Consider the following 12,340-nt stretch of genomic DNA (forward strand, 5'->3'; position numbering starts at 1 on the left):
CATGGCACGCGCTGACCTTGACGCGCGCCCTGCAGAACTCTCCCTACTCATCACTTTTGGTTTATTTTTTTATTTTTTCCTTTTTTTTTTTTTTTTTTTTCTCATTTTTTCCCTGTGTCAGGACGGAGGCGAGGGTTTGAGCGAGCAGCGCTTTGGCAGGCAGAGCCGCTGCAGTGCTGGGCGGCGGCAGGATGCTGCAGTCCCACCCCACCCCATAACGCCCTGTAACATCCCTGCACCCCATAAACCCCCCATAACCCTCCCACATCCCCCATAATCCCCCATAACCCATCCCCACCCCCCATAACCCCTGTATAAATCCCCTGCACCCCATAACCCCCCACACCCCATAAGCCCCTATAACATTCCCACACTCTATGACCCCCATAACCCCTGCACACCCCCCATAACCCCCCATACCCCCCCCATAACCCTGATAACCCCTCCATAACCCCTCCCAGCCCCCATAAACCCCCCTTAACCCATCCCCACCCCCCATAACCCCTATATAACACCTCCACACCCCATAACCCCCCACACCCCATAACCCCCCCATAACTTCCTATAACATTCCCACACTCTATAATCCCCATAACCCCCCCATAGCCCCCCATAACCCCCCCAGCTCCTATAACCCCCCATAACCCCCCATAACCCCCCCAGCCCCCATAACCCCCCCACAACCTCCCCCCACCCCAACCTCCCGACCCCCGGCTCAGCACAGGGGCTCAGTGGGGTGGCCCCGATCCTTTTGGGGACGCGGTGGCTCCGGGGAGGGGACGACACACACACAGCCCTGCCCTCCCCCCCCTCTCCCTGTCGCACCCCCTGTCCCCGTGCCCTTCCCCATGTCCCCTGTCCCCCCCCCAGCTCCCCACACCCATCCCTGTCCCCTCCCCCTCCCCCTGTCCTGTCCCCACTGTCCCCACCCCTGTCCCCCCCGTGACCCCCCCGTGTCCCCCTTGTCCCCCCGTGTCCCCCTTGTCCCCCCATGACCCCCCGTGACCCCCCCGTCCCCTCCCCGTGTCCCCCCCCCGCCCCTTCCCCACCCCGCGCTCCCCGTCCCCAAGCCCCACCCACCCAGCCCAAACCCCGCCCCCGCCGTGCACAAACCACGCCCACCCCGCCCAGACCACGCCCCAAACCACGCCCCCTTCCCCCGAGCCCCGCCCCCCGCCCCGGAACCGCTCCCGCCCCGCGCTCACTTCCGCTGGGGCCGGTGGCGGCGGGGCCGGGACCGGGACCGGGACGGGGACGGGGACGGGGCAGGTGCGGGGGGGGCCGGGACCGGGCCGGGATGGGACCGAGCGGGGCAGGGGGAGGGCTGCGGGCACACGGGGTGAGACCGGCACCGGGACCGTGATCCGGATTGGGATTGGGGTCGGGATTAGGATTGGGACCGGGATTGGGATTGGGGTCGGGGTCGGGATTGGGATCGGGACCGACTGGGGCCGATCGGGGCCGATCCGGGCCGGGGGCCAGCTGTTCCCCCCCGGGCTGCTGGGATCGGGAACAGGATCCGGATCTGGACCAGGATCCGGATCGGGATTAGGATAGGGATTGGGATCGGGATCGGGACTGGGACTGAGACTGGGATTGGGACCGACCGTGGCTGATTGGGGCCAGGGGCCAGCTGTGGCTCCCTGGGGTGCTGGGATTTGGACCAGGATCTAGATCGGGATTGGGATCGGGATTGGGATTGGGTTTGGGATTAGGATTGAGACTGGGACCTGGATCGGGACTGGGACTGGGACTGGGACTGGGACTGGGACCGACCTGGGCTGATGGGGGCCAGGGGCGAGCTGTGGCTCCCTGGGGTGCTGGGATTTGGACCAGGATCTGGATCGGGATTGGGATCGGGATTGGGATTGGGTTTGGGATTAGGATTGAGACTGGGACCTGGATCGGGACTGGGACTGGGACTGGGACCGACCTGGGCTGATGGGGGCCGGGGGCGAGCTGTGGCTCCCTGGGGTGCTGGGATCAGGACCAGGATCTGGATATGGACTGGGATTGGGATTGGGTTTGGGATTGGGACTGGGACCAGGATTGGGATTGGGACTAGGACTGGGACTGGGACTGGGACCGACCAGGTCCAACTGGGGCTGATCAGGGCTGGGGCTGAGCTGCAGCGCCACAGGGTGGAGGGAGCAGGATCAGGACTGGGATTGGGACTGGGATTAGGATTAGGACTGGGACTGGAATCAGGATTAGGACTGGTACTTGCATTGGGACTGGGACCAACCGGGGCTGATCGGGGCCGGGGCGAGCTGCAGCCCCCCTGGGTGCTGGGACTGGGACCGGGATAGGGATCAGGATCCAGATCCGGATCAGGCCCTGGGCACTTTTGGGATAAAAACCCCACAAATCAGTGAAATCCCCCCCGCAGCAGGCGCGGCGGCACCATGACGGACTCCAAGTACTTCACCACCACCAAGAAAGGTGAGGGGGGGCCCGGGCCGGCCCTGAGGGGTTTCGGGGGGCTCCCAGGGCCCGTCCCCACGCCCGCCCGTCCCGCCCGGCCCCAGGGGAGATCTTCGAGCTGAAGGCCGAGCTCAACAGCGACAAGAAGGAGAAGAAGAAGGAGGCCGTGAAGAAGGTGATCGCCTCCATGACCGTCGGCAAGGACGTCAGGTGCGCGGCCCCGCTGCCGGCTTTTGGGGTGGGATTCTCTCGTTTTGGGGCTCTCCGAGGGGGCAGCAGGCGGCTCCCGGCGCTCCCCCGGCCCCATAAAGCTGCCTGGGCTTTGGGGGTGCTCCTGCGGGGTGCTGCTGGGGTTGGGCTGGGACTTAGAGGTCCCCAGTGCCAGCCACCATTGTGTCACCCCATGTCCCTCCGTGTCACCCCGTATCCCTCCGTGTCACCCCGTATCCCTCCGTGTCACCCCACGTCCCTCCGTGTCACCCCATATCCCTCCGTGTCACCCCATGGCCCTCTGTGTCACCCCATGGCCCTCTGTGCCCCAGCATGAACCTCTGTGTCACCCCACATCCCTCCGTGTCCCACCATGTCCTGTCATGTCCCACCATGTCCTACCATGTCCCTTTATGTCCCACCATGTCCACCATGTCCCTTTTTTGTCCCACCTCATCCCTTCATGTCCCATTCTGTCCTTCTGTGCCCCACTGTGTCCCCTTGTGCCCCACCACATCCCCTCGTGTCCCACCATGTCCCACCACATCCCATTGTGTCCCATCCCGTCCCTCCCACCCCGTTCCTCCGTGTCCCACCCCATCCCTCCACGTCCCCCCACGTCCCTCAAACACCTCCCACCCACCCCACCCCCTCGACCACCCTCACCTTCTGGCGGCAGCCTGCTCCCAGGACAACGGGGCCACCATCCCCGGAGTGGGGACACCCCCATTAACCCCCCCGTGTCCCCATTTTCCCCACCCGGGGCTCGCTGCGCTCTGTGGCGAAGCGGCTTCTGCGTTGCAGCGCGCTGTTCCCGGACGTGGTCAACTGCATGCAGACGGACAACCTGGAGCTGAAGAAGCTGGTCTACCTCTACCTGATGAACTACGCCAAGAGCCAGCCCGACATGGCCATCATGGCCGTCAACACCTTCGTCAAGGTGAGGGGGGGTTCCCCTATTCCCTACGGGGTGTCCCGGTTGTCATCGGGGTTCGCCTCGCGCCGGGAGAGAGTGGGATGCGGTCCCGCAAAGCCCGGGGGGGAAAATGGTTTTTGGGGAGGTTGCGGTGGGGTTGGGAGGTGAGGAGTGAGGTTGCTCCGGTGGGAGGGTTTGCCGGGGAGTTTGGGGTTTGGTGGGTTTTTGGGTTGGTTTGATTTGAAAGGAAAAAAAGCATTTTTTTTCCCAATCCTCCTCGGGGTGTGCGCCGGGTCTGGTGGCTGTTCTGCGGGGTTTGGGACCTCGGTGAGATGCTTCCTGGGGCAGCTTTGGAGCGGTTTTGGTGTTAAAGCTCCGTTGTGCTCTGGTTTTTGGAAGGAGATGAGCCCCCTCCTGCGGGAGGCACTCTGGCTTCACCTCCTCTCCCATCCTGAGCACTAAAACCCCGAGGTTTTGGGAACCCGAAGGGGAATCGAGGTCCCGCTGAGGGCTGTGGCCGCAGGAGCTGGGAGTCTGACCGTCCCCGTCTGTCCCCCCAGGACTGTGAGGACCCGAACCCGCTGATCCGGGCGCTGGCCGTGCGCACCATGGGCTGCATCCGCGTGGACAAGATCACGGAGTACCTCTGCGAGCCCCTGCGCAAGTGCCTGAAGGACGAGGACCCCTACGTGCGCAAGACGGCGGCCGTCTGCGTGGCCAAGCTCCACGACATCAACGCCCAGCTGGTGGAGGACCAGGGCTTCCTGGACACCCTCAAGGACCTCATCTCGGACTCCAACCCCATGGTGATTAGGGTTTGCCTTCGCCCTCACGCTTTCCTCCCTCTCCACGCCCTCTCTCCCGTGCTGCCCTTTGGTTCTCGGTCCCTTTTTCGGTGCCCGGCAGCCCCCGGTGCTTTGGCAGCCGACCCTGGGGCTGCGTTCTGGGTTGGGGAACCGTGTCCTGGCTGTGGGGCTGTGTTAATTAATCCCCGTGCTATTAGCTCCTGCTCCCTAGGGGATTGGGGTGGGTGGCAGCAGGTGGCAGCTGGGGATTTCGTGCTGCTGTGTGTCCTCTTCCCACGGCTGCTGTCAGCTCAGCCCCTCTGCGGCTGCGGGGAGGGGGACGGGAGGAATCAAAGCTTTGGGGTTTGCCCACACAGCTCGCCGAGCAGCAGCCCGACCCCCCAGGCGGGGGGAGCCTGGCGCCCAGATGTCGGTAGCGGGGGGCCCACGCCGAGGACGCAGCTCATCCTCCCGCAGCAGCCTCCCCCCCGGGGGCGTTACGCACGGCTCTGGGCCCATCGGGTGTCCCCGTTCCCCCCTCCCCAGGTGGTGGCCAACGCGGTGGCGGCGCTGTCGGAGATCGCAGAGTCGCACCCGAGCAGCAACCTGCTGGACCTCAACCCCCAGTCCATCAACAAGCTGCTCACCGCCCTGAACGAGTGCACCGAGTGGGGCCAGATCTTCATCCTGGACTGCCTGGCCAACTACATGCCCAAGGACGACCGGGAGGCACAGAGGTGAGGGAGGCTGGGGGTGGCAGGGTGGAGGCAGGACGGGGCTGGCGCTGCCTCTTCTCCTCTCCTTTTTCCTCTCCTTTCTCCTCTCCTTTCTCCTCTCTCCTCTCCTTTCCCCTGTCCTATCCCTTCTCCTCTCCAGGAGTGTTTAAGAGCCAGCTGCTCGTTTTTTATGGGGATCTTCAGTGGTGGCCGCCTGCCGTGCTGCAAGCTGCCGACATTCCTTGGGGTTTTAACCAGGCTCTGACTGCCTCTTTCCCTTTTTTTTTTTCTCCCTTTTCCAGCATCTGCGAGCGGGTGACGCCCCGGCTGTCCCACGCCAACTCGGCGGTGGTGCTCTCGGCGGTGAAGGTGCTGATGAAGTTCATGGAGATGCTCTCCAAGGACCTGGACTACTACGGCACGCTGCTGAAGAAGCTGGCCCCGCCGCTGGTCACCCTGCTCTCCGCGGAGCCCGAGCTGCAGTATGTGGCTCTCCGCAACATCAACCTCATCGTGCAGAAGAGGTGCGTGCCCTCCATCCCCGTCCTCCAGCCCTCCCGAGGCGCTGCTTCTCTCATTTCAGTCTGCTGAGGAGTTTTTGTGACTCCTTCCGACCTGCTCGTCCTCAGCAGACGAGCGAGTCCTCCAAGTCCCTGTGTCCCTTGGCCCAGCTGACGTTGCCGGAGGGCAGGAGGTGGCCGAGGCCCCGTGATGGTGCTCGGGGCCAGCTGGAGAGCTGCAGGCAGATGTCCCATCGCCGCTGCGGCCTATTAAAATTAGCAGCAGCTTCTGGGGGGGGGTGGAAAGCAATTAGCGCCCCTGCCAGGGGGTGTGCGGACAGCAGCTCGGCTCCTCGGGGACCTGGCCTCCCTCCTGCCCCGGCTCGGAGGCTGGTGTGGTGAGGAAGGGCCAGTTTGGCCCTGGGCTCTGGGCTGGTGTCCCTGCTCCCCCATGGTGTCCCTCCTGACCTCGCCAGCATCCCCTGTTGCATTGCAGCTGCTCCTTGTTTGCGGCAAGGTCGGGCGTGCATCCGCAAAGGGGAGCCGAGGGCGAGAGCTGCCAGGGGAAAATCGTGGTGTCTTGAACTCCCGGGCACTGAGCAGCCCCAAAAACGGCCGGGCAGCCTCATCCTCCTGGCCCGGAGCCTTGTGGCAGCTCCTGGCTCCGCTCACCTTGGCCAGATCCCTCAATCACTGCTTTTCCTTGCTCCCTCCGCAGGCCCGAAATCCTGAAGCACGAGATGAAGGTGTTCTTCGTCAAGTACAACGACCCCATCTACGTCAAGCTGGAGAAGCTGGACATCATGATCCGCCTGGCTTCCCAGGCCAACATCGCGCAGGTCGGGCTGCGGGCGGGCACGAGGGGCCTTGGCCACCCCATTAACACTTCCCCCTGATCCGGCACCAGCGGGGCTGTGGCTGCCCCGTTAAACTCCTAATCCATCCAGCTGGGATTTGGGGCATTGCATCGGGGGAAATCCGCGGCTCAGGGGCTTTATTGGGGGCTCACATCCTCGCCCCCCCGGCAGGTGCTGGCGGAGCTGAAGGAGTACGCCACGGAGGTGGACGTGGATTTCGTCAGGAAGGCGGTGCGAGCCATCGGCCGCTGCGCCATCAAGGTGGAGGTGAGGCTGGTGGCTTTGCATCCCAAAAAGGATCCCCCAGGAGCCTCGGTGGGGCGTGGGGGTGGCTCAGAGCGGTTCCGTGGGGCTCAAGGAGCGCGTCCCAGCCCCTCTGGTTTAGGATTTGGGGCGCAAAAAAAGGGGAGGCAGCAGCTGTGTGTGTGTCCCTTCTGCTCCACGCTGGGTTTGGGGCACGCAGGGGTGTGATGAGGGTGTGAGGGCATCGCTGACCGACACCCCCCCCCCCAACAGCAATCGGCGGAGCGCTGCGTCAGCACCCTGCTGGACCTCATCCAGACCAAGGTCAACTACGTGGTGCAGGAGGCCATCGTCGTCATCAAGGACATCTTCCGCAAGTACCCCAACAAGTGCGTGGGGCGAGGGGCTCCCCCCAGCTCCTACCCTGCTGCTCCCAGCGCGGGGATAACCAGCGAGCCAGCGGTCTGCGCCAGGAGCCAGCGGTTTGGAGAGGGTGGGGAACAGACAAACGGGGCCAAGAAGTGAATTCTCCAAAGGGGCTGGCACGGGCAGTGTCCCAGAGTGTGTTTTTGCTTAGCAAACGTCCCTGTGTTACGTCTGGGGTTTCATCTCTGGATACAGAAGCGATGGTGCACGCAGTGCTTGGCTTCTCTAAAAAATTAATTATGGAGAGCGGGGCTTTCCGTATATCCCCCCAGCTTCCTTCCCGTTAGCCAAACGGGCTCTCTTGGCACAGATAATTGAAAGTGGCCACGCATCCCAAAAGCAAAGCTGTTCTGCAAGCAGCTCGGTGCAAACAGGCATGCTTACAGGACAGAAACAGGCAGCGTGAGCTTCCCAGGAGCCACATAACCATTTTCAGATGGCGATGTGTTGCTTTTGTTCCCCTTTGCTTGCTCGGAGCCTTCCTGTCGGAAAAGGGGAACTTTGTGGGAGCAGCAGGAACAGCAGGAACAGCCCTGCTGCGGGTGATGGGGCAATGTGAGGGAGGGGAGCCGGGGCTTTGGGGTGACCTGTCCCTGCCCCGGCAGGTACGAGAGCGTCATCGCTACCCTGTGCGAGAACCTCGACTCCCTGGACGAGCCCGAGGCGCGGGCTGCCATGATCTGGATCGTGGGCGAGTACGCCGAGCGCATCGACAACGCCGACGAGCTGCTGGAGAGCTTCCTGGAGGGCTTCCACGACGAGAGCACCCAGGTGTGGCGGGGTTTTGGGGACAAAGCGAGTGTCTCGAGGTCCCGGAGGTGTCCTCGCAGCTCCTCGTGCGGCGCTGGCTGCGGGGCACCCTCTGTGAAGCGCCCCCCGGGCACCTTCCCCTCGTCACTTGGTGCCAGCGCAGGGTCTGCCCTTTGGAGCTGCTCTTGGGGGGGCTGCTCGTGCCTGCCCCTTCAGCTGGGGCGGGTGATTTTGCAAGGGAAATGACGGAAATTTCCTCCAGCGCCTGCGGGGAGAGCTCACGCCTTCCTGCTCTGCCTGTCCCTCTGTCCTGGTGCCCGCAGGTCCAGCTGCAGCTGCTGACGGCCATCGTCAAGCTGTTCCTGAAGAAACCCACCGAGACCCAGGAGCTGGTGCAGCAAGTCCTGAGCTTGGCCACGCAGGTGGGTACCGGCTTCCCCGCACGGCTTCCCCTACCCCCAATTTCGGCGCTGACCCCCCGGGGGCTTCCCGCAGGACTCCGACAACCCCGACCTGCGGGACCGCGGCTACATCTACTGGCGCCTGCTCTCCACCGACCCCGTGGCCGCCAAGGAGGTGGTGCTGGCCGAGAAGCCCCTCATCTCCGAGGAGACCGACCTGATCGAGCCCACGCTGCTGGACGAGCTCATCTGCTACATCGGCACGCTCGCCTCCGTCTACCACAAGCCGCCCAGCGCCTTCGTGGAGGGGAGCCGAGGGGTGGTGCACAAGAGCTTGCCCCCGCGAACGGGCTCGTGAGTGTCCCCTCCTCGCTGCCAGCTGTCCCCAACGCCCACGGGGACGTCCAGAGCTGGGTGGTGGGATTAGGGGGGGGGACGCCGAGCTGGGCTGGTGGTCCCCAGTGCGGTCCCAGCGGGGCTGGGTGGGGTGGGCATCCCTAAGGGGGGTTCCCTGTGGACTCCGTGCTGTCCTAAACCTGCAGATCCGAGGATTTAGGTGGGAGGTGAACCCCAAGGGTGGCTTTGGGAGCTCTGTGGGGTGGGACATCTTGCCCCGAAGCCCAGCCGGGTGGCTCTCAGCCCCGGGGGCTCCAGCAGAGCCCTCCAGCATCCCACCCTTGCCCTTCCCCGCAGGAGCGAGAGCGCCGAGAGCCCCGAGGCAGCCCCCTCGGCCGGGCAGGCGGCGGAGCAGCCGGCCGTCATCCCCGCGCAGGGAGACCTGCTGGGAGATCTGCTCAACCTGGACCTGGGCCCCCCGGTCAGCGGGCCCCCCCTCGCCGCCTCCTCCGTGCAGATGGGTGCCGTGGACCTCCTGGGAGGGGGCCTGGACAGCCTGGTGGGTCGCCGTGCCGCGTGCTCCTGCCCCGGGGATGGATGTCGGGGCTCCTGGGGGTGGGTTTGTCTTCACCTGGAGGTGTCTGGGCTAGCCCTGGCTGGTGATGAGGGGTGCTAATTAACCTCATCAGCTGGAGCAGGGCTCCTATCTCCTGTCTCTCTCTCTCTCTTTTATTTTTTTTGTCTCTTCTCTCCTGGCTTCTCTCTGCATGCGCCTGGCTCTCCTCTCCGCCTTGCCTGCTTCTGCTTGGAGATGGGGGACGAGTCGGAAGGGGTACGCACCAGCCCTTTTCTTACCCCTCTAGCCCCCTGCCCACCTCCGCAGCCCCCTGCCCCGAGGGCTGGGTGCGGAGCTGCCCCCGCCGCGTCCTGGGGACCCCTCTGGGGACAGCCAGCCCCCGAAGCCCTCAGCCTTCACCCCTCTGCCTCTCGGCGTGCGTGGGGAGCCCTAGCGACCCCGAGCCCTCGCTCACCCACACCGAAGCTTTTGGGAAGTGCCCGTGATGGGGTGTCCCGCGGGTCCCCTCGGCACCAACCGCGCTCTCTTGTCTCTTGCAGCTGCGCAGCGATGTGGGAGGCAGCCCCGCTGTGAGTTCCCTCGCGCCCCTGGCATCTTCCTCTTCCTCCTCCTCTTTTTTCCTCCTCCTCCTCCTCCTCCCCGCGGTGTCCCCTGACCCTCTCTCTTGTTCCCCACAGATGGGTGGTGGCGGTGGCTTCGCTGCGCCCGGCCCCGCGGTGCCGGCCGGCATGGGAGCGCCCCTCGGCAGCGGCCTCGGGGACCTCTTCGACCTCACCGGGGGCGTGGGGACCCTGTCGGGCTCCTACGTGGCTCCCAAATCGGTGAGTCTGGCTGCCCAGGGCTGGCTTCGCTCACCGAAACGTTCATTTTGGGGTAAAACCAGACGGATTCCGCCTCTCGACCCAGGTGTGGCTCCCTGCCATGAAAGCCAAGGGGCTGGAGATCTCCGGCACCTTCAGCCGCCAGGTGGGCTCCATCTCCATGGACCTGGTGCTGACCAACAAAGCCCTGCAGGTCATGTCCGACTTCGCCATCCAGTTCAACCGCAACAGGTAGGGGGTGGCGGGGGGCCGGTGGGGGTGGCGGGGGGCCGGTGGGGGTGGCAGCCCCCCGGGAATGGCCTCTCCTGATGACCCTTCCCTCCCTGATGGCTCCGACGTGATGGTGGCCAAGGAGAAGCCTCTGAGAAGTTGTCTGAGGAGGCCGTTCCCCGGGGCACGACGGCCTCGTTGGGCGTGGGGTGGCCTCGTTTGTTCTCCTGGGGGAGCCAACACTCCGACCAGGGGTTGCTCCTAGCGGGGGGGGCACCAAAAACCAGCGGAAATCTGGAGGAGAAGGGTGCAGGGCTGGGGGGCCACCTCGCATTGCCCCAGGATGGGCAAAGCAGCAAGGAGTTGGGCTCTTGGAGGGGATCGGGGTGCAAGGAGCTGAACTGGGGGGGGTCCCAGAGCCGGCACCGGGACCCCCCTTGCCCTGACACCCCCCCCAAACCTCACCCCGTGTCCCCCCCACCTCCCAGTTTCGGCCTGGCCCCGGCCGCCCCCCTGCAGGTCCACGCGCCGCTGGCCCCCAACCAGTCGGTGGAGATCTCGCTGCCCCTCAACACGGTGGGCTCCGTCATGAAGATGGATCCCCTCAACAACCTGCAGGTGGGGGCACCCCCGTCTCTTTTTCCCCCCCCCCCCTGGTTGGGGGGGCTGATTTTGGGGCCCCTGCCGCGGGTCGGAGGCGGCGCTGACGTCCCGGTGTCCCCCCCCCCTTCCCAGGTGGCGGTGAAGAACAACATCGACGTCTTCTACTTCAGCACCCTCTACCCTCTGCACATCCTCTTCGTGGAGGACGGGAAGATGGGTGAGTGGGGGCACGGGGTCTCACCCCCCTTCTCCTTAAATCCTCCCGGCCCCGTTCCCAGCCCTGGGAACCCCAAAAAGCCACAATCCCACGGGAATCTGTGATCTTTGGGGCACCACCGCTCATTTTTGAGCCTCTTCCCCGAGGCGGCGGGGTGAGGCTGGTCCCGGGGGGGCTGCTGGAGGGGTTTTGGGGTGCTCCCCTCGGCCCTGGGGGGGCTGTGCACAGCGTGACCTGGAGGCTGGGGGCTGGAGGGGGAGCCGGGGACGCTCTGGTGGCCCCAGAACGCGGTGGTGTGGTGGCTGCAGAGCGGCAGATGTTCCTGGCCACCTGGAAGGACATCCCCAACGAGAACGAAGCCCAGTTCCAGCTCAAGGACTGCTCCCTCAGCGCAGGTGGGTCCAAACCCCCCCCAGGGGGGCTCTCAAGGAGCTGTGCCGGGCTAGGAGAGCACTGGGGGGCTCCCCTTTTCCCCGCCCTATGCCCACGGACGGGGTCAGAGCAGCCCCCAGCTGGTGCTGAGCCTTTTTTTTCCCCCCCCCCAATCCCCCCCAAGACGCCGTCAGCAGCAAGCTGCAAGGCAGCAACATCTTCACCATCGCCAAGAGGAACGTGGAGGGGCAGGACATGCTCTACCAGTCCCTGAAGCTCACCAACGGCATCTGGGTGCTGGCCGAGCTCCGCATCCAGCCCAGCAACCCCACCCTCACGGTACGGCCCCCACCCCCCCCTCCCGCCCCCATACCCCTTATGGGGGGACGCGGGGTCCCTATAGGGTCGCCCTCGCCGCAGCAGAGGGAGGCAGAGAGCCCCCAACCCCAAAAATCCCTCGGGTGCACCCCCTGTCCCCATCCTCGCTGCCCTTTTTGTGGCCGGGGGGGGGGCTCGGTGCCACCCCGCTGTCCCCTGGGGGCTGTCCCCAAGCCTTGGGGTGCAACCCTGAGCTCCCGGCACCCCATAATCGCCGCCCCCCCCCTTATTTTTTTAACCCCCCTTCCCCAGCTCTCCCTGAAATGCCGGGCACCTGAGGTCTCCCAGCACGTGTTCCAGGCCTACGACACCATCCTGAAGAATTGAGGGGGGGGCTCAGCAGCCCCCTGCGTGTCCCCCCCTCTCCTTCCAGCCCCAGCACGGAGCCGCCGCTTCCCTGGGCCCCCCCCCCTCGGGGCTGCTGACGGATCCGTCGCCCCCCTCCCCGGGCTGGCGCTGAGGCCAGGGGGGGGACCCCAAAAATAAGGGGGGGGGTGTCTTGGAGAGGGCCCCCCCCCTACAGGGGATGCTTGCACTGCCCCCAAGGGCTCAAGGCATCGAATTTTCATCTTTGAGTGCTGTTTAAAAAAAAAAAAAA

The 12,340-nt window shown here is 65.0% G+C and overlaps 1 protein-coding gene and 1 non-coding gene across 4 annotated transcripts; both read left to right on the top strand.

Annotated features, from left to right (window-relative positions):
• The first annotated feature begins 1,204 nt into the window (after positions 1 to 1,204).
• On the top strand, positions 1,205 to 12,326 carry AP1B1 (adaptor related protein complex 1 subunit beta 1). Of its 3 annotated transcripts, XM_032198703.1 has the most exons (23): positions 1,205 to 1,269; positions 2,390 to 2,442; positions 2,529 to 2,634; positions 3,439 to 3,574; positions 4,111 to 4,356; positions 4,882 to 5,072; positions 5,354 to 5,575; positions 6,270 to 6,390; positions 6,580 to 6,675; positions 6,925 to 7,040; positions 7,683 to 7,848; positions 8,151 to 8,249; positions 8,323 to 8,582; positions 8,922 to 9,123; positions 9,376 to 9,396; positions 9,681 to 9,710; positions 9,819 to 9,962; positions 10,048 to 10,193; positions 10,661 to 10,790; positions 10,908 to 10,992; positions 11,301 to 11,387; positions 11,549 to 11,703; positions 11,995 to 12,326. In XM_032198703.1, the coding sequence occupies exons 2-23, from the start codon at positions 2,406 to 2,408 to the stop codon at positions 12,067 to 12,069; spliced, it is 2,871 nt and encodes a 956-aa protein (XP_032054594.1). In that variant the 5' UTR covers positions 1,205 to 1,269; positions 2,390 to 2,405; the 3' UTR covers positions 12,070 to 12,326. The 3 variants fall into 3 exon arrangements, with proteins under 3 accessions (XP_032054594.1, XP_032054595.1, XP_032054596.1); XM_032198704.1 differs by lacking the exon at positions 9,376 to 9,396; XM_032198705.1 differs by lacking the exons at positions 9,376 to 9,396; positions 9,681 to 9,710.
• On the top strand, positions 10,251 to 10,354 carry LOC116496376. The gene has a single exon (XR_004254013.1). It is a non-coding gene; the product is annotated as a small nucleolar RNA SNORD125 (small nucleolar RNA).
• Positions 12,327 to 12,340: the final 14 nt, after the last annotated feature.

The sequence above is a fragment of the Aythya fuligula genome, chromosome 17, assembly GCF_009819795.1.
Source record: "Aythya fuligula isolate bAytFul2 chromosome 17, bAytFul2.pri, whole genome shotgun sequence".
Classification (NCBI taxonomy): Eukaryota; Metazoa; Chordata; class Aves; order Anseriformes; family Anatidae; genus Aythya; species Aythya fuligula.